This window comes from Rhea americana, unplaced genomic scaffold (assembly GCF_003343005.1).
Source record: "Rhea americana isolate MKP2758 unplaced genomic scaffold, rheAme1 scaffold_43, whole genome shotgun sequence".
In the NCBI taxonomy this organism is placed as follows: Eukaryota; Metazoa; Chordata; class Aves; order Rheiformes; family Rheidae; genus Rhea; species Rhea americana.
The window spans coordinates 3,734,425-3,755,941 of record NW_028186568.1 but is presented as its reverse complement, the minus strand read 5'-3'; the positions used below and the strand labels follow the sequence as shown (position 1 = coordinate 3,755,941).

Below are 21,517 nucleotides of genomic sequence, written 5' to 3'. Positions count from 1 at the left end.
CGCTGGCGCTGGACTCCACGTCCCAGGGAGCAGCGCGGCGGCGGCCGCCTCCCTCCCTCCCAGCGCCCCCGCGGTCCCGGGGGCGGGGCCATGGGGGCGCCGTGGTGCCCGGGCCGAGGCTGCCGCCGTGCGCATGCGCCCTGGGAAGATGGCACCTGCCGCGGGCTGCTGGGCTGCGAGGGTGCTGTGGGCGCTGCTGGCGGCGGCGCTGGCCCGGGGCCGGGCGGCGCTGGCCGTGACCGAGCAGTACCCGGCCTTGTCCCTGCTTAAGCAGGAGCTGCACCGGCAGCGCCAGGGCCCGGCGGCGGGCTGCGCCTCGGCGGGGGAGTGGGTAGAGCAGTACTCGGCCGAGTGCGGTGAGTCGGGGGCGGCGCGTTGCCATGGCGCTCGCGGCCCCTTCCCGCGCGCCGCCGCCCCGGGGCGCGGGTGGCCGTTAGCCCAACGGCCGGCGGCAACCGCTCGCTCCTTGCGGTGGCGGCGGGCGCGGGAAGGGGGACGTGCGGCGCGGCGGCCTCGGGGGATAACGGGACAGCGGCGGACGGCTCGGCAGGAAGCGCCGCAGCTGCTCGTTGACTCCCTGGGGCATCCTCTGTGTAAGCCCCATCCCGAGGCAGCGTTTTGCAGCTGCGTAGTGTGGAGCGGCGGCTGCCGCTGTTGCCGTTAAGCGAAGGAGACGGTCTCACAGCCCCACAAGAGGTAAACAACAGGATTCTGTAGAGCCAGTCAGGAGGATTCCTGTTGTCCCGGAGCGCGTGGGCTAAGCTGGCCGACCTGCCACGTGTAGCTGCTGGACTCTGCATGCTTTTCAACCCCGCATTCTGTAGCACAGACTTGCCAAAACTCCGGGCTCATTAATGAGCCGAATGGGGCTTGTTTCGCTTTCAGTTGCAGTTAAATATTTATTTTGCTAGTGAACTCGATGCTTTTCTACTTGAAGTTGGCTCTCCTGAAGAAGATCTGCTGGTACTTTTAAGTTTAATTGATGACTTGTAGTATAAACGCAATTAAAACTATATTTTTAAATGGTTAAATGTGTACAGCATCAGGATCATGTGGCTTAAGTAATAAATCTGCTAGAACCTTTGATCATGAGGATAGCGTGAATATACTATATGAAAAGGCTAGTCTGAATCAAATGTGTGCATGCACTACAAATGAAGAAAAAGATTAAGGCAATTCAGTGTAATACAGACACTCAGTTACTTGTATGAGAATAACGCTATGTGTCATGACTGCCCAGTGGTCTGGGGGAGGTTATTTTTTCTTTTTTCATAAAGTCAGTACTCATATCAACAATTGCTATAAACAGTTAGTGGATCAACTCCAAATTACAAATTTTCCAAAAGTACTGTTATGAGTTTCTGCATCTGTTCCTTTCACCCATATTATATGCTTTTGTCATCATAATTTAAAGATATTTGGTTGATTTGTATTTCAGTCGGCTATGTTAAGTAGATATTTTACTCTTTTTCTTTTTTTTTTTTTGGTGGCTATAGTGTCTGGAAGCCATACTACGCAAACATAGGAAAAAATCGTGAAAGCCATCAGTTGACCTCTGCTCCAAATCATTTAAGCTTAAGTATAAAACCCCGAAGATTTTCACCTTGTCTTGAGATAAAAGTCATATAATGTATGAGTTAATAAATAGCAAAGCATTTGATTGCRTTTCTTCTGTTACTATGGCTCGAATGATTGGCTCAAAATACTTCTTTGGAGGGATGCGTTTGGAAGATTAGATTTTGATTTATTGATAGAGTGAATGCTGTTTTAAACAGTTTAATTGGGATTGATATGAGGTATACTGCTTAAATAACTGAGTACTTCTCCTTTTTGAATACACTGATAATAAGATAGCCTTTAATTACAGGACAGTATGCTTACCCTAAAATAGCTATATACCAGTTTACTCCTTGCTATTTAAATCTTATGGTTAAATACATTGGCAGTTGAAAAATTCTCTTAAGCTCTCAGTCTTTGTTTTAGTTCATCTTTCTTAGAAATTAAGAATCTGTTTTTCTCAATGAATTTCTCTTTGTAGGGTAGGTCCAGGATAATTTCTCTGGTCGGTGTTCTTACTTTTTCATGAAGTTGCTAATGAGGCAGTGTGGTACAAGTTTAACTGTACCTAACGAGTAGACATAAGCTAATCCATTCTTACCTATGAGTAAAGCAGTTTTGTTGCCCTGAGAATCTCAAGGGCTTGACAAGGTTTGGTTTTGTTTTGTTTTGTTTTGTTTTTTCCTCCCTAAATCCTCTTCACCCAGTAGCTTGTAACAGACATACTATGCTTATTCCTTGTCACCTCATCCAAAAGCCCCCTCAGTGAATTCTTGTTCTTGTGCTGAAAATGCTTCTGGAGGTAATCCATGCCTGCACCTTCTTCTTTAGCTAGTGAAGCCAAAATTACTCAATGAGACAGCAGTAGTCTCCCAACTATCACSGGCTACTGATGTTTTGTTAATAATGCTGCTGTGGCATAGGAGGGTAAAGTTTTGGCCAACATGAAGATTAAAGGGCAATRTTGAAACCTCTTGCTGGCAGTTCTTTTTTCTGGGAACTACAGATTACRTACGACTGTTCTTACAGGACTTTCTGACTTTAAACTTTGACCTTCTGCTTTTCACTAGTGTAACTTCTGTTGTAAAACTTTTCCCACCRGCTATCATTTATGGCTTAACTTGGTTCCAAGTTTCTGTTTACAGGGGATGATTTTAGATGCTATTTTATAAGAAGGTTGTTTCTTTTTCACTTCTTAACTTGTACTTGTGAGAAACAGCTGACTGCAATGCTTTATATAGTCAAAATAGAAAAATAGCACAGCTTGTAAAAGCAAAGTAGACCCCCCTTAAAYCTGTCAAAGTTAGCCTCAAACACAAAACATTAGTTGAAATGATAAAATGTGTAAGTATCTATTTGTGATACGGAATCAAGGGGATAATACTGTTTCTTTGTTTTTTCTTGCCTCCTCTTGCAATATTTCAATTTAATGAGAAAATGAGTTAGTGAGATAGAGTTCTACAGTCAATAAATCTGGGGGGTTGTTTGTTTGCTTCCTTTCTTAAYGATATTTTTCTCTACTGTGACAACCAACTTGTTTGACTGTGTCTGATTTCTGGATTTTAATTAGACTTTCTGTAATAACCTTCTTAGTAATAAACTTGTGAGGAACTTCATGTATATTTAGCCAGTTATARTTTACCATTCTCTCTACTTTTGATTGTCTTTATACTTCTGTTTCTTGGACTTCTATCAGCAGCTTTTTCTCTACTCTGTGTGATCCCTTCCATTTATTCTCTTCTGTGGGATCTGAATGATAATTTGGTCTTTAGTTTATTGGGCCATAATATAGAAACATAGTGTCAGACTGGGACATGTCTACCAAAACTTTTCTTATTTGCTTCCGAATTCCTTTCTCTTTTATTTTCCCTCTTAGATTTTTTTTTGCATGTATTTTAGTTAACAGCATAGGCAGAAATAGTGATAAAACTCACAGAAAAATAGTCATGCCAACAATTACTTCCCTAGCTGTGTGGATGTAGTGTGGATTTAGTGCTCTGTACAGAAGGCACTTCATGAAACTTCTCCCCTGTGGAGTGCCTGATGGGGAAGTTCCTAATTGTTAAGATGAACATGAGAAAATATGAGATGTGGTATATGCACGTAATATGTAAGTCCTTGAGTTTCTAAAGGTATTAATTTTCTTTTTTTCCCCTGTAGACTCATCCTTTTTGCACTTTTATGAATCTGACTGTGACATAAGAGGATCTTCATCTTGCGAGTCTGTGCTTTCTCTCAACACTGAAAAAATCTTGGTATGCTCTAAAGAATACAATACAGACAAAAAAATAGATTATTGATGGTGACAGATCACTTTAACTGCATAGCCAGTTGGAATTAACATAACTACACATAGAAGCACATAAATGCAAATAGAATCTATTAATCAAGTCATAGATCCCCAAAAGACTTAAGTGCCAATGAACTGAAGTTGCTCATGAAGGAATGATTTCAGGTACTACAGCATGAATCTCTAGGGCTGTCAGCAGTTTAACTGAAGCTCATGTTTCTGTTAAAGACTAACCTTCACCTGGATTAGCCTTCCAGTTAATACAGGGGTGGAGGACAGGAGTTGTGGCTGAGGAGGGCAAAGGTAGGTTAGTTTTTACTGAGATTAATCACTCCACTACCACAAAATGCTTTTGAGAGTAGCGGTGATAACTTGCAATCAGAATAAACACTGTGCACAGGTAATAGAGGTTTTATACCATATTATATTAAATACAGTAAAATGCAGCATGTGGAGAATACTCTAATGAAAGAAAATTGTCTTTTGGTAAAGAAAACTTCAAGAGGATTATTACGATATTTGGGTTTTCTTGAAACAATACTGTTAGCCTACTGATCTTSAACAAATAGAATCTTTAGGCTATGTCAGAACATGGGTTTGATGTTACCTCTTCAGTTTGGCACAGTTCCAGATACTAAAAATCTTCAAATCTCTCTCTTGTGAATACTGAAAGAAGCCTTGGGAAATCTGTAGAAATTACTGTGTTGTGGGAGGGAGTGTGGAAACCARTATTGTATTTTGAAGCAACTTCTTCAAAGGTAACAATTGGAAATAAAAATTACCACTCTACTGTAAATCCACCAACTATTTAACTTAAATGTTCTCTTTAGACATTACTTCATCAGATGTTGATCAGATCCTCTGTCTAATCTAGGAGTACCAGAGATTCATTCTAAGGCAGTGAAATGTATGTTAGTTTTTTACAAATTTCCCTGTTTCAAAAATTTGGCTACCTAATCAACCTATTGGGAGCTGATGCTACAGTGAAAATTCCTCTCTCACGTGTCTTGAAAGTGGAATGATTTCTAAAGTTTGCATGTAGAACTGTGGGGTGTCTGCTCTCTAATTGGATGCAGAATTTATTGAAGAAATATGAACCCCCTTTCTCCCTCCCTCTCCAAATCTCTCCCTATTCCAAGAATCAAATCCTAGTCTGTTACTCTATGAAAATAAAACAGATGAGGTAGGTGAGGGGAGAGGGAATCACTGTACTTTTACTGAATGTCACCAACAACTCTGTGATTCGTAGGACATTAGTGTAATGCCAGATTATTTTGGTTGTAACTTATTTTCCAAATTAAATATATAATAGAATGTTATTTACTCATTCAATATGGAATCTTGTTGTATCTTGTTTTTTTCCATAGATAAGGAGGTATATAGGGCTTTTTTGGAACTCTATTAAGGATGAAGTTATACTTCTGTAAAAGTGGTTTATTTGTTTGTTTCCCTCCCAAGGTTAACTATAAAACAGTTACAGAAGACTAAAACTTTGCAAGGTTAAATATTGAAGATCACTTTATGAAGCAAATTTTCTGGAAATGACTTTAACTTTAAACCATTGATGGTATAGAAAGGCAGTTATTGGAGGTGTGTGATTTGTGTGTATATATGGTATGCAATATAGACTTAGTTTCTTAGTTGGTATAACTGTTGAACACTGTTCATTTTCATGTTTTTTTTTTAATTGCTTTTTCCTATGATTAAAAAGATTGTTCCAGTCTTATCATAGGTGAAGCACTAGGTGAACTAATAATGCAGAATATTGTATTGTAATGTAGAGACATCTGATTTCAGTAACAGCAAGGCTTGGAATATCTGATGTATTTATTGTAGGGTAATAGCAAATAATTTTTTGCTAATCTTTCTTTCATGTCCCCAGAATGTTTTTAAAGAGTATAGTTGTTAAAGCTGACCAAACTTTCTTCTCATTTCTGAGACTATAGGATAAATAGGGCAAAAACTGTACAGTGGGAATTGGCCAGTTACTTTTGTGGCTGTGGGTCATTGATATGTCTGTGTTGTAGACACAAATAGYGGCTCTTCCTTAACTCTAACAAATAAATAAATAAATAAAAAGAAGGAAGAAGGGCAAAGTGGAGGAGAGGAAGTGAGGAGTCCTCTCAGTAGAGGAAAAGGTGAAGTTAAAGATGTTCAGATGTGCCATATACCTGAAGCAAAAGAAGAAGACTGAGCAGTGAGAAAGGTTATTTGTTCCTTTATTCTTGCTTCTTAAAACTGTTTAGAAGGTCTGTTAATCAAATGAGCATTTTGAATTTTTTATGTAAGCTGCTTGAGTAGGCTCACAGTTACCTACAGAAAATACTTCTGAGAATGAACAGGGCAGAATATTTCTGGATTTCTGAGGGTTTCTGTATCAGTATTGTTTTCTGTAGATGTGTTATAAGGGAACAGAAATCATATGTTTTGTTCAAACAGTTACAATCTGTTTTTTGTCTCATCTGTAACTGATAAAGTTCTTCCTAGAAGAACAGCCTTTTTTCTTTAGTAAGGCACTGTTAGTTAAGCTTGTCTTTGTTACTGGAGCTGTTTTCTTTTCAGTGTTTTATTCTTCTTTAGTCCTCTTTCCTTCCTAGGGAGTGAAGGATAAACAGCGGGGTAAAGAAAAATACTTTCCTATGAGGTAGCACTTGTCGTAGGAAGATGTCCAAAACTTTATATTAAACAGATGTAATATAGAAAGTGCAGTCACTGGTAAAGTGTTCACAATGTCTTTTTTTACCTGAAATATTTAGTTAGCATTACATTAGAGAGAACAGCAGCAGCATCTGACTGAAAATCAACTTTTCTCCTCACGGAGAATGAGTTTGTTTTCAGTTAGCTTAGAGCAATCACATTAGTCTTAACTTTTTAATGTAAAGAATTCTCTTAAGAATTTAAGAGGAGAGTTTTCAGTTGAATTCTTTACTGTTGTGTGCTAAATGTTACAACCAATAATGTTTTACAGAGCCAAGCAAAGTCACTTGCAGAGCAAAAAAGATTTCCATTTGCTACTGATAATGACAACACAAATGAAGAGTTGGGTAAGATGTCTTATATAAGGTTTGTGCAGGTGTCTTACATGCTGACTGGTAGCACTGAATGTTTTGAAACTAAACTAATAATAATAATTGCTTGGTGATAYAATGTAAAAGTGGTCAAAAAAAGGCTAGTGAGTTTTCTTTGCTTAAACAAAGATAATATTTATCCCTTCCTAGTAATMTTTTCTGATTTGCTCACTAGGGCTCTTTACCATATCTACTTAAGCAAGTATTCAGAACGCATTTTGATTAAATCCTGTTGAACAGTCTCAACTACTTCCTGCTTATCTTTTTCTCTCGTTATTGATGACTAAAACCATTCAAACATCGAGAAAATCCTACCAAGGGAATATGCTTTCTATCAAGCATAGATCTTGCATCTATTTCCACTCCCCTTGCACTCTTACCATAGGCAGCAGGCTGTCCTTATCTAGTCTACTACTTTTTTTAGATAGTGAGAGTGTATTTCAAGGAAGAGTGCGAACTGCCTTATAAATAAGGGCAAAGGGAGACTTTACTCATAAGTTGTCTGACAAAGTTAAAATAATTGAATAGTTTGTATTTTTGACATGACTATTTGCTTCATATTTTTTTTTTCAGCAAGACTTGAGGGCTTAATCTTTTTTTTCATATTCCTAGCATACATAATTAGGTTGRTGGGATCCTGAGCTTCTATCCAGCAGAAAATATTTGATGCTTTTCTTGTCTTCTCTGTGTAGCTTACAAGACTATATCAGAAGGTTTCTATCCTCGCGTTTGGCTCTGTAGGCTAGCACCACCTACTCACTTCAAGTATGTTATCACATGAGGAGCCTAGGTCTTTCTTTTGTGTGCATGCTCCTTCTTGTACTCCTTTTGAGGAAAAGAAATGTTTCACACAAGAACATGTGAAATGTTTGGGGCATTTCTGAGTAGAGCAGTGGTTTCCAAATATTTGCACTAATAGACCACTGCTAACCCTTAGATTTTCATAGTAAAGTACAAATGTTTGTCACTTCTTTAGTACTTAAATATGAAAAGGTGAAATTAAGAGAGAAAATTTGAAAGGAAGCTGATACTGTAACAACTACTAAGTGCCAATCATTTCTTGTACTTTGTAGACATAGTCTACATCCTCTTGCACTTTGCCAAGAGTCCTATCACCTATATCTCTTCATTAACTCAACCATGCCAGCATTAAAGAAAAAAATGGAGGAAGCAAGATGATTTATTTTGTTTTATATGTCAACTGTTTCATGTTCTGAGACCATAAAAGAGACCAAGCAATCTTAATTGTATAGGCTTGGAGGAGAATGGAATGAAGAAAAGTTCAAGAGCTTTTAAACCTGTCCTTGACTATTTCAATTCTGCTTTTGTTTGTGGCAATGCAATGTGGCAATTCATTTGCAGCAAGGAAGATCTGTACGTATTGAGGAAAATGCTTTTATTGCACACAAACACTTCCTTTTGGTTAATAAAAATGCCCCWAGAATGAGGCAGGCTCTGGATTTGCAATTTAAGAAATAAATAAGTTTCTCACTTTTCTTTCATRTAACTTTTTCTCTTGTAATGAATAATGCTTAGCCACACTGACAAAARAATTGTTAAGTCTACCTGAAAGATAAGTGTGTCTATTAAAAAAGCAAACTATGTGTTTAAAAAATACTTCATTCTCATTGACTCACATATCTCTTCTCATATTTGAGTAAATAAGTCAGCCAATAGTTCTCTTTCATACTTGTGGCTGACCACTAAAATCCATCAGAAGTTTGGGAAAGGTGAATTTCCATCTCTCAGTTCCACTCTTAGCCATTTGTGCAAAATGTGTGGAGAAAAGTGTTACTTTGCCTTTCAAATCATTGGTCAACAACATGCTTGCTTTCTGTGGGCAGTGTAGGCACAGTTTAGTCCAAAGCTAAGAACTGGAAGAGATTTAAACATGTTAAATGAAAAATCTTGAGAAATTCAATTTTCAGAAATGGTAGCTTCAGTCACACAAGTGCAACAATAGCTTTTCAAAGTCTTGTAACTTGACTGTATTTTTGTAGAAACTGTGGAGATTATGAAAGCATGTTTCTAAAAGTGGTCTCTTTCTTTTCCAAATACATAATCTGTAGTCCGAAGTGGAACACATGAGCTGTTTAAAATAAAGCTTTTTGTGTTTTAACAGGAATAAAGCCTCTGTAGTAGTTTTCCAGTCTCATTCTTATGAACAGTTACCTCACTTTAGTTGTTTTTTTTTTCAGGTAATTCAAGTGAAGGAAAATTTATTGTAAGCTAGTAGAATTTAGCAAAATGTGTACAGACAAGTAAAGTCAGACACTTTCTTACGGAAATTATCARAAAAGTATTAGTCAGTCTCATTTATAATTGAGAAAGCATCTGGGGCAACCAAAAGGAATCAAGGTACTTTTTCTGGTCCTGGGTACTTCAGAAGCTAATGCAGACCCTTTTCTGAACAACTTGCAAAAAAGAGGAGAGCGAGGGGAGGGAGAAAAAGAAGAAGAAAAGTAAAACTTGAAAAAGAATTCAAGRAAGAAAAAAAGCAAAACCCCAAAAACCAATTCTGATGCACACAGTATGAATTACTAGTTCATGAATGCCAGGTAGTGGTTGAGGAAGGTAATTTCAGTGAAAGTTTAGAAGCTGTTTGACTTTAACACTTCAATGCAATGTAGAGACTTTCATTAAATACAACAGAATTTTTAAATGTACAGAAAACGGATGCTTTTCACTGTTGTACTTATGTTTGTAATCTTTTGTTAGCAATTGCTTATGTGTTGATTGGCAGCGGCCTGTATGATGAAGCCATACGGCATTTTTCAACAATGCTGCAGGTAAGTTTTCTGTTTGGAGCCGTTATGCTAAACATAGTATTTAAGGCAGAAGATAAATTTGTAAAAGACATATTTTGAAATGATCCCTTACAACATGGCTTTTACTAAAATAAATTCAATTTAGGATTTTAAAATGAGAATGTTTATTCTATTTTCTGTTCACTTTGTGTACAAACATAAGCATACTTTTAAATCAGGTGATTCAGATAGCCTGGTTAGTTGGTTTATATTTTTCTCATCTGTTGGTACAAACTTGTTATGACATTTTGGTAAAAAAGAAGACTTTTCAGAAACCTGAACTGCACAAAATTGAAGTTCCTTTAATTATTGTCTTAACGTGTAGACTGAGATCTCTTAATGTGTTTTTTTTGGCTACAGTTAGCATGTTGCCAGTAACATAAGGAGAAAACTGACAGAGATCACATATTGGTAGTGGCAAGTACTACATTGCTCTCTCAGTGATAAATGGTATTGCATGCCAGGTTAATCTTCCTTCCTCAGTGGTAAGAATTTTGAGTTTAATATTTAAGCAAATTTTAACTAACGCGCCAAGATATTTTTTTTGATAAAGAGATACTGAATTTATAATTTTCTTCTGTGAAGTAGAAGCTAGCCACTTAAAAACTTACAAGCCTCAACTAAAGCTGATTTCAAAATACTGTATTTTTGTGGCTAAGAACCTGTGACTACCAGAAGCATGAGACTGCTTTTCAATCTACTCTGGTTGTAGCACACAAATGCATGCTATAAAGTAATAATCCAAATACTGGCATGTGATTTTTTTTTTTTTAACTCAAATGTCACATAGCTCATACTTCAATTTAGTGGAAGTATAGTAATTTAATGAAGTTATTCTAGGATATTTGTCAGCAGGAATAAAAAGATGTGAACCAGAATTTTTTTCAGATATGAGACCTCTGTCTTGAATTTGTTTCTGTTGGGGGAATGATTTTTCTAGGGAGAAATGCTGCTTCAAAAATCACTTAAAAATTTTTCTCTGCCTCTTCTTGAGTAAGAAAGAAACTTAATAAAAAATGAAGATATGCAAGATATAGCAATTGTAGAAAGAAATTGTGAAAAGTGCTTATGTAATACAGTAGAAGATTTGTAATGTGCACATTTCAGTCGAAATAAATATTATGCTAATTGGCTGTATGAAAGCATATGAAGTGGTGGTAAGTGTTCATTTTGTCTTCCATAAAGCAATTGCAAATATACATRAAGTGAGTACTAAAATGCTAAACAGAACGAAACAGTGCTTGTTTAGGTGTTGTATTAAAATAGGAAAGTTACCTGAAGCTGATACTGACAAGTGTGCACTTAGAAACAGCTCAAGCCTGGCAAGTTGTTAGCATTGGGTATACCACTTACCTGTTGTTTAGTCAATGAAATACTTATTTTTTGGCAATCATGCTAGTTAAATTAGATGAGGTCTATGCTACAAACTTTTGTAGCATAGCTATATTGGTTGCAGGTGTGAAGATGTGTAATTCCCGACTGACTTTCAGGGAAACCTGTTTGCATAGAATAGTTGTGCCAGGAAAAMTAGTTTTGTAGTCATGACTGCTTAAATTTGGAGGGAGAATCATGGCTGGAGTAAATTATTATTGAAAAATAAGTAGCTTTACCTGGTATAAYATGCATCCACATAAGTACTCAAGTTTAGCAAAACTATTTAAGACCTATGTCACTGGAAAGCTAAAGGCTTAAGTCTCAACCAAGTAATATTTGCTTGAATTTAGCAGAACTATTTGGCAGAATGCCTCTAGTTTAGTTGCTGTATGAATACAGGTTTTATCAGTATTTCACAGTTTCCTACTTCCAAATTTTAAAACTTKATTCTTTCTGTAATTCAGAGCAAAGCAAATTTTCAGTTGCTGAATTGTGTTCATTTCTTATCACTTCAGTGACATTAAACAGAGGATGTCTTACTGTTAGTGATGAAGTTACAAGTAATGAAGTCGTAACAGAAAAGTATACTAATGTGTATATAGCTTCTGATCAGCTAGATGCTATAACTGCACTCTGATTACCTTGAGTAGATATACATAGGGCAGTGCTTCAGAAATAGTTTTAGCAATGGGATAGAAAAACTTTTTGTCAAAAAACAACAATAGATGAAACCAGTAGGATTACTTTCATTGTTGATTAAATAATACCATTTTGGTATCTCAGACACTTGGTATCAAAATTTCTTAATTTAATTCTAGCCTGTTAATTTTTCATGTTTATGTTTAAATAACATATACCACTTCTATAAAAAGGAAACKTGCACCAACATCAAAAGTCAGAAAAGCAAGGCTTTGTATTTGAACAGTAGTCCTTATTTCTGTTTCCTTCCTGTGTTATAAAACTAGATCATGGATATAACCAGAAGAAAAATTCAAAAGTATGCATAACTTTTCTGGACATTTTTGCTATAAATCATAGAAGCAATTTGCATATCTTTTTTTTTTTTATGTGAAGTCTCCTCTTTCCCCTCRAATTTGGTGGAGATTATCAGCTCATTTTCCAAGCAAATCTTACAGTACAATTCCWCTGAATTACATTGAAAGTTATGAGCATATAAAAGTATGAGCTGCAATAAAATCTGTTTAATACTTTTGCTTGGCAACTATGTTTGTTCATTCTTTATTATTTAATATCAGAAGAAGAATTAAATATATGTTGAATAAAGATATGAAGATAACGTAGACTTTATTTTTTTCAGTAATGGTTATTGTATTTGTTTTTAATCTGAACAGGAAGAGCCAGAGCTGGTTAGTGCAATTTATGGACGAGGGATAGCATATGGGAAAAAAGGACTACATGTGAGTAGTTAATTATTTAAATCTTAATGTCTGTCTGAATTAATTGAATGTAAATGATAAGAAGGCATTTGATAGTAGGAACTAGATTGATTAGACCTTGATATGTACATCCCCAACTGCCCTATTGCAGTGATGATGAAGTGTCTCATTTCCTTTTCTCAGTAGATGCCCTCTATAACACAGAGAGAATCCAGTGGTCCATACTGCTCTAACTATGGTGCATTTGTTTTGAGGGAGTGTGAAAGTAAAGCAACATCAAGCAAGGATGCCAAAGGAGAATATAGGCAYGTTTTTGAGTGGTAGATGGTAAGCTGGAAACAGTGGCCTCTTGAAGGAGTTATCTAAAAAGATAATGGGCAGCTCTTGCCTCTTAAGAGGCGGGTTTCTGAAGTCCCACTGAAGTTACTGCCCACTTAGTTTGTTCTTGGAAGTGAAGAAGTCTTTTATGGCACTTTGGAAAGATTGCTAGCTTTTGCCAACCATTAGGTCTATATCAATGGCTATAGAGCATTGATAGTCTATACTGCCTCAGTTCTATAGAAAACTTTTGAGGTTAAATTACTTTACTTGAGGTCTGCAGCATGATCCTGACTTTTTTTTTTAACAAGTGGGTAGAATAAACAACTTTTTCACATTAACGCAATTTCGCTTAGTTGAACTTTTCCTTTTTTAAGAAAAATATCTGAAGTGCTTACAGGATAAAGAAACCCTCAAATGGTTTTTGTCAGTTACAGCTGACTGCTCAATTTCCTGAGTAAAAATAGGTTTAAAATGTGGCCTACCAAATCATGATTTGAGTGGTTGCTGGAATTCTATAAGGCAGAGGAGTTATTTAACTCCTTAAAAACTTATATYGTGCAAAATTGTTAATTCTTCAATAGTGCTGACAGGCACTTGAAATTTGTCATATTTGCATGTTTCTTATCACCAGCAAGGGTTTTTCTTYTTAGTTCTGTTATACATTGAGACAGCTTCACTTGATGGTTTCTTTGAACAGCACTTCGTAGACAAAAAAATGTTTTGTCTCATGCAGAATTTCTTTAACTTCAGAAAGAAGAAAAACATCAATGAAACCTGATACAGAACTTGTTGTGTAACCATTTTTTTTGGATAAAGTAACTGCTCCCATCCTACAGTTTTTTTTGAGGGCAGTATAGAAGTTTAAATGGATAGGGAAGATACTRACAACATCAACCGTTCCCCAGCGAACTCAGATTAGGTTATAGACAGTACTGATGACAACATTGGTGTTTGAGTTCTAGTTCAGTTAACTGCATACGTAATTGCATTGATACTGTTGAAGAAGGAAATGCTTGAGAGCTCGAGCTGGCTTTGTTGCCAAGAATACCACCTGTGGAGCTGTAACGTTAATGTTTATTCACAGTCATGTTAATATAGTAAGATACTAAAGGTGCAGCACAAAGATAAGTGCAGAGTATTTTTTCATTGTTGTTTATATCAGATTGGACAGTGAGGTGGATTGAAAACTGGCTGAAGGGCAGAGCTCAGAGGGTCGTCATCAGTGGCATGGAGTCTAGTTGGAGACCTGTGGCTAGTGGCGTCCCCCAGGGCTCAGTACTGGGTCCCATCCTGTTCAACTTCTTCATCCATGACCTGGATGAGGGGACAGAGTGCCTCCTCAGCAAGCTTGCTGATGATACCAAGCTGGGAGGAGTGGCTGAYACASCTGAGGGCTGTGCTGCCATTCAGAGAGACCTGGACAGGCTGGAGAGCTGGGYRGAGAGGAACCTCMTGAGGTTCAACAAGGGCAAGTGCAAGGTCCTGCACCTAGGGAAAAATAACCCTAGGCACCAGTACAAGCTGGGGDCTGMCCTTSTGGAGAGCAGCTCTGCAGAGAAGGACCTGGGAGTGCTGGTGGATGACAAGTCGACCATGAGCCAGCAATGTGCCCTTGTGGCCAAGAAGGCCAACAGTCTCCTGGGGTGCATTGGGAAGAGTGTTGCCAGCAGGTCAAGGGAGGTGATCCTRCCCCTCTACTCAGCCCTGGGGAGGCCTCATCTGGAGTCCTGTGTCCAGTTCTGGGCTCCCCAGWMCAAGAGAGACATGGAGCTACTGSAGAGAGTCCAGTGTAGGGCTACGAAGATGATCAGAGGACTGGAGCACCTSCCTTATGAGGAACGTCTGCAAGAGCTGGGCCTCTTCATCCTGGGGAAGAGAAGACTGAGGGGGGATCTTATCAATGTGTACAAGTACCTGAAGGGAGGGTATCAAGGGGACGGGGCCAAACTCTTTTCAGTTGTCCCATGTGACAGGCCAAGAGGCAATGGGCAGAAATTGAAGCACAGGAAGTTCCACCTGACCGTGAGGGGGAATTTCTTCCCTGTGAGAGTGACAGAGCACTGGACCAGGTTGCCCCGAGAAGTTGTGGAGTCTCCTTCTCTGCAGAAATTCAAGGCCTGCCTGGATGCAACCRTGTCTAACATGCTCTAGGTGACCCTGCTGAGCAGGGAGGTTGGACTAGATGATCTCTAGAGGTCCCTTCCAACCTTACTGATTCTATGATACTATGATTTTTAAAAGTTATTTCTTGTATGCTGTATCTTAATCTTGTTTGCGAAGATTGAAGGCTGTTTAATGTAAATTGATATACTTTCAAAATCTTAGCCAAATTAGCTATGCTTCAGTCTTTAGAGTATGTTACTGTAAATATWCTCTGTTGTTTAGCTTATTTGTTTTCTTCTTTTCAGGACATGAAAAATGCTGAACTTGCTCTGTTTGAGTTCAGTAGGGTAATTAGTTTAGAACCAGATCATCCTGAAGTATTTGAACAGCGAGCGGAAGTAAGCAATTTTGTCTGTCTTTTCAGAATTTTGGAAGAGGTTGAAATTCTCAAATGTTTTCGAGTATTTCTTTGTTTATTTAATGACTAAAGCTCTTTATCTAGTGTGTTTTTGTGAACATTCTTCCTTGTTTTTAAAATATGCGTATTTGCTCTGAAACAATGTAATTTGTGGTATATTTAGTTTTAAAACAAAAATATACTATATGGAGTTACTATAACCAACAGAATAGCATATGTTATCTGTAAGTACTTAGTTTTTGATACAACAGGCAACAACGTTATGCATTTCTGAAATATAATGAACCAAAACATCACTTAACCATAATGTTTGCATTTAGTGTTATCTCTGTAAATTTATAGTTAAGATGAGTGATTATAATTCTGAACTTAGTGAATGTGTGTTTGATCAAACACTTTGGTATTTGTAGTCACAAATATAACAAATATAATTCAGGTACAGTTGTCCTATTTTTAAAAATCATATTTTGCTTGGCCACTTAAATTACAGAAAATGAATTTCAAGCAAAAGCCTGGTGATATATCATGAGTATAACAGAACATTGTAATGATGGTAATTGCCTTATTATGAAATTGTAATTCAAGATTTTGTTTTTAATGATTTGGAAATACTGTAACTAATCTTGGTCTAGTTATGTAAAAGTTGAGTATTCAAATAATTGAAAAGTAGACAGTTTTCCATTGGAAAATTCTATTCTGTCAAAATTAAGATGATATATAAGAATATTTTAATTTTCAGATGAATGTTTGAAATGTCTTGAAATGGGATATATTGCTTTGACTGGCTTGTTTTTATTTGGACTACTCTATTTCTGCATATGGTGGTGATGATACTGAAGTACATTGATATTTAGGCAGAAAYATTCTTTCAAGTTTCCTCTTTGATAAGTGATAAAGAAAAGTAAATACTGAAATTGGTAGTAGAATTTAAGTTCAGTTTTCCAGTCTGTTCCAGCAAATTCTGTTATAGCTGAACTTTAAGAATAATCTTCATGTTTCTAAAACTAGTATTTGTTCTATTCAGCCTGTTCTGTCTAAACTAAGTACTTGTTTTGGACTCTTAGATATTATCCCCACTAGGCCGGATTAGTGAAGCTTTATCTGATCTCACCAGAGCTATTCAGCTGCAACCCTCGGCACGACTCTACAGGCACAGAGGTACCCTTTACTTCATATCTGAGGTTAGTGGATTTTGGGGATTCTGCTTGTTCGTGGATTTTTTTGGTTATGTGGACGGAGTAGGGTGGGGTTGTGTGTGKGGGGGATGTTTTTTGTTTTTTTTCTTTTGAGTATCAGTTGCTACTTTTGTTTAAGAGCATCTTTCCTATTTAAAAACAAAAAAATGATTTTCCCRTGGTTAGTTTCCAGCAGTTCAGAGGTGTCCTTCGAGCATTTTATCTGCATATCTACTTAATGCAGAGAAGCAAAGGGCAAGCATATGTGTCAATTGCAGGCATATCCGGAACTGTTTCATGTGTTTGAGGAATAGGACATGGATAAATTTGATTTGGTTATTAACCTACATTTAACAGCTACATTTAAGGAGTACAGCCAAGGCAGTAAATGCCATATATACTGGGAGGGGGAAAGAAAAGTCCTGCAGAAAATGCTGATGTCCTGTTTTGCTATAGACTGTTTATTTTGATGTTCTTAAAGTTACTTGTTTTACWCTAAATTGTATCATCAAAAATTGTGTATTCACTAAATAGCTGATATCCTACTTTGTTCTTGTGATTTCACTCTGCTTATTTCCAACTATTTTTTCTGTTTGTTTTACTATGTTTTATACAGCATTTGCTGAAAAAAAGTTGGAAGTGTGTTGTATGTTCCTTTTTCTTCGCTCTTCTGAGTAGTAGTTGGCAGTTGCTGTGCTTACCCCTTACATCGACTTCATACGYTAATCAAAACTCTGTAGTTCATTTTTATCAAGATACAAGTATGTATTCCTCTTTATTAGTATGATGTTTCCTCTGTCATCTAAAATCTACTTTTTTTTAATTTCAGGATTATGCAACAGCCCATGAAGACTTTCAGCACTCATTGGAACTGAACAAAAATCAGCCTATAGCTATGCTTTATAAAGGCTTAACCTTTTTTCACAGGGGACTTTTGAAGGTAAAATTATTTTTACTAATGGTACATATAGAACAATGGCCTCTATTCAAAGTTGTTTCCATAAAATACTTACAGAAGTTTCATAGATGTTGATATATGTATTTTCTCTTACATAAGAAAGATTTTTAAAATAAAGGACTGCAAGCMAAATCAAGTGTTTTGGCATGTTAAATGTCGTTGATTTGCTGATAATCTAGTACTTCATGATATGTCAGGGAAGTACTGTGGGTCTATCTGAATCTTTGTGAATCAGTGTCAACTGATGATGCGTTTAGGGGGTGGCCTCAAAGGTGTTTAACTATTTAGCATCTTCACTAAAATTTGCACAGCTAGAGTCAAAATTTCTTTCCATGAAGTAGAGACTTTCTAGTTATTGTGAAAGGAAGAGGGATAAACAGGAAAGTAAAGTTAAATTCATCCTTGCATGAGGTGATCAGGGAAACCACTGATACAAATGCACAGATGAAGGGTTTTCTGTCTCAGTTAAATGTTGGATCTGAAATGCTGATATATAAATTGAGGGGAAATGGTTGGTTCCTCATATTCTAAAATCATCAGGGAAATAAACTCTCCTCTTGTTATTTTAATGTATCATGGTTTTCTGACTCAAAGCTTTCCTGTGTTTTAATTTTGAATAATATTGCACCTGTTTTTTGCTTGTTAAGTATAGGGAAATACTGCTGTTCTTTCTCTGGGGGGAGAGTAATTAGACAAGTTTTCTGAAATCCTTGGTTTGAGAAGTGAGGGAGCAAACATGTAATTCCTGACTTCTAACAGCGGAGAGGCTTTTGTGACCTGTGCTAACACCTCTGATGCTTACAGGAACAAAATAGTTGCTCTTRGACTCTTCCAGATCCCATCACACTATAGAAACTAGAGTTGTCATATAGATATCTTGCTGCATGTCTTCCATGTATCCCTTTTTACGTCTGCAAACTCACCTAGCTTCCTGCTGCACTTGGAGGAAAAATTGGGAAAAGTACCTTGATGGGTCAGACTCTCTTTTGAAAACTGAAGTTGCATAGGAACTCTCAGTATTGCATGACAGTCTGATTAGTCTTTGKGGAAGTGTGCCACTCATCAACTTGCCAGTTTATTTCCTACAGTGTTCTAGAACAGTTGTGGCATATTGTTATTCTAATTTTTGATATAGCACAACTGAGCTTAGATTGAATCTTGGTGAGATTGCTCTTCGAAGTGGCTGCATGCTTCTAATCAGAGCAGTAATTTTTTAATACACAACTACAACTAAGATAGGGGACCTTGGCCAGTTCTGGCATTTAGTACTGAAGCTAACTTATTATCCAGAACACTTGTTTTCATGCCTTTGTTTTCAAAATCCTTCACTTCCTCTAGGCTTATTTTGTCTCTCACTCTTTAAATGAAGTACTTCCAGTGGGCTGTCACATAACAGTAAAATAAGAAATCTAGGTAGTGAAAATGTTATTCAAAACTACCTGTCTGCAACTGTTAATGAAGATTCTACCATGTAAAGTAACTCTCTGTAAACTATATAATTAGCATATAGTCTTTAACCCACTTATTTTTCTTTCTCCACTCATTATGATGAATAATGTTTTCTATGATAGTRTTAGTGAAGATTAATAGCATTAACCCAGACTGTTCCTTGTTTAATTAACTTTTGTTTTCTAATGAAAATGTTAGTGACCTCTCAGCTGGAAAGGATTGTGGTATCTAATTAAAGTGTTAGAATTCTCATTACAGTTAGAATAAATAGCTAAAGGTCATTTAACCTAGTATGTTTTAATGGCAGACACTATAACTCACRTTCTGAGAGTGAGGCTTGAGTGAGCCTTGCACTTTTATAGGCTGAGAGGTTATATTATTTTTTTTTTTTTCAATTCAAAGCATCACTACTTGAATGTTGGAAATGCTGGTAGATACACTCTGTATAAATAAATGTTTAAAAATGTATTTACAAGTGATGTGAAAGTGGCTGTATGCATTTGTGTATACTCAGATACACTCCTTGTCAGATATTTTAAGAATCCAAGCATATAAAGAAATACCTAGGGGTCCACTGTTCTTTTTGTAGTACTGTCATAATGAAAATACTGTTTGAGTTGAAGTAATAGTTAATTTAGGTTCCAGATAGTCCTGTGAGAAAAAAGAATATCATCTCATGTTACAGATGAGGAACTGARGCATTGAGTGGTTTGGATTCATGAGTGGCTGTAGGAAGAAAGCTTGACAGAACAAGCTGACCAAACCCAGTACTCCTGAGTTCCAATCCAGTATCTTTCATAGGCACTCATTGCTCTGTTTTATTAGTACCCAAATTGGTCTCTTTTCAGACTCTCATTGTAAACTGGTAGAACTTCAGACTGTTATTGAACTTATCTTCTGCAAGTGAGGTCTCAACAGTAATAGTCTGATGGAATTTCTGATTTTTGGTCTGGAGAGCTAAAAGCCCCCAAAATGATGATGGAACTATAATTGACAAGGATAAATAATGTCTCAATTKGCAAAACAGAAGCAATGCTTTCTGCTTTCAGATATACAGATCCATGCATTTCCCCCTTTTTTTACCCTCCCATCCTTTTTCTTGAAAGAGGAGTCTTGCCAATTACCATTCTTTCTTCTCTGTCTAATGTACTACTACTGAGAGATTGTAAGCAAGTGAGTTTGTGTCTCCTGGTGTAGCTTGACCGCTAGCTATCCTCTAATAACTCCCAGTCAGGTCCAGGCTGCCTCTTAAAGGAAGGCTGTAAAGGTCCTCGGTTGGATTATACTAGGCTTGATGAAAATTGTGAGGTTTGGGTTTTTTCATTTTTGAGTGAAAATGGTTGTTTTTTTTTGATCATTGCTTTTGTGTTTGCAATAATTTAATAGGATTTAAAACTTAGCCAGATAATGTGAGCCAATTAGTAATGGTGGATGATTAGCTTATATTTTTGTTCAAGAAACATTCGTGGTTCTTATTGTACTACACAGAATATATTTGATACTTTTTAAAAATAGGACTTTCTAAACTGACTGAACATACTAACAATGCTTTTCTTACAGTATTTAATCTCTTGTATTATAGTAGATTTCAAAATATCTTTCAGGCATTCCGTCGTAATATAAAATAATTGTTTATTTTATTCTTAATTCCAAGTCTCAATAATGTCTTTGCTAAATTTATTAGCCAGTCTAGTTTAAAACCTAAGTTCTTGACTAGATCCTTTGGAGGAAAATATTTGAATGTGCACATATATTTRTTTTTAGCTATTTTATTTTTATGCCATTCTATTTCTGACAACAGCAGTACATACTTTYGTATGAAGGCGATGTCTTTAATTCCTCAACAGAGTTTTTACAAACTCTGTGTGACTAAGACAGAACCCAATAAAACAATAAAGGTAGAGTAGAGATATGAAGCCTGCAAAAATTGAAGTGTGTTATCAAGTAGGAAGACTGTAAAGAGAGACTGTGTTAGTTAAGGAGCTAGGCTGAACTTTAAAAGTGAACTCTGAAGGAATTCCATCAGTAAATTCTCTTCAAATGTCAAAAGAGTAGTTTGTTCCCATAGTATGCTATAAAACAGACAGAAGATTTTCAGCTTTAATTAAATTGTAAAGAATATTACAATATTTTGTTATATAGTGATTATTACTCTATAGATTTTGTAATAATTGGTGCCTTGTTTGTACCTTCCAAAGACTTGAATGAATAACTGTAAACTCGTAGCTAGTAATTACTGAAGATGCTAAAATTAAATGAATGCAGTAAGTGACAAATTATTTTGTTCATTGGTGCCTTTCTATAGGAAGCCGTTGAATCATTCAAAGAAGCTCTGAAGCAGAAAGCAGACTTCATAGATGCATATAAAAGTCTGGGACAAGCATACAGGTAATCAGACTTAAAAACTATTTCTGAATGTRTTTTCCATCTGATCATGTTCTTTAAAGCACACTGTTTTACACGTTTGTCACAAAACTATACTGAATTGTGTATATTTGGTAGGTCTTACCGCCAGTATAGCTATGTCRGGATGTGCTCAGTATGAATAGTCGTCAGGTTTGCTTTGTAGTTCTAATTCAGTTCTGGTAGTTCTAAATGAA

General features: G+C 36.7%; 1 protein-coding gene across 3 annotated transcripts in view; it reads left to right on the top strand.

Moving 5' to 3' along the window:
- The first annotated feature begins 133 nt into the window (after window positions 1-133).
- TTC13 (tetratricopeptide repeat domain 13) overlaps window positions 134-21,517 on the top strand; it is a 48,858-nt gene continuing 27,474 nt past the window's right edge. For 2 of the 3 annotated variants that reach the window (XM_085315501.1, XM_085315500.1), the window contains exons 1-9: window positions 148-356; window positions 3,718-3,812; window positions 6,816-6,891; window positions 9,634-9,704; window positions 12,449-12,514; window positions 15,223-15,315; window positions 16,400-16,516; window positions 17,340-17,450; window positions 21,223-21,305. In XM_085315501.1, the coding sequence (XP_085171627.1) occupies window positions 149-356; window positions 3,718-3,812; window positions 6,816-6,891; window positions 9,634-9,704; window positions 12,449-12,514; window positions 15,223-15,315; window positions 16,400-16,516; window positions 17,340-17,450; window positions 21,223-21,305 (920 nt within the window). In that variant the 5' untranslated portion in view covers window position 148. Of the gene's footprint in view, window positions 357-3,717; window positions 3,813-6,815; window positions 6,892-9,633; window positions 9,705-12,448; window positions 12,515-15,222; window positions 15,316-16,399; window positions 16,517-17,339; window positions 17,451-21,222; window positions 21,306-21,517 lie in introns of all 3 variants that reach the window. The other variant, XM_085315499.1, reaches the window with a different exon arrangement.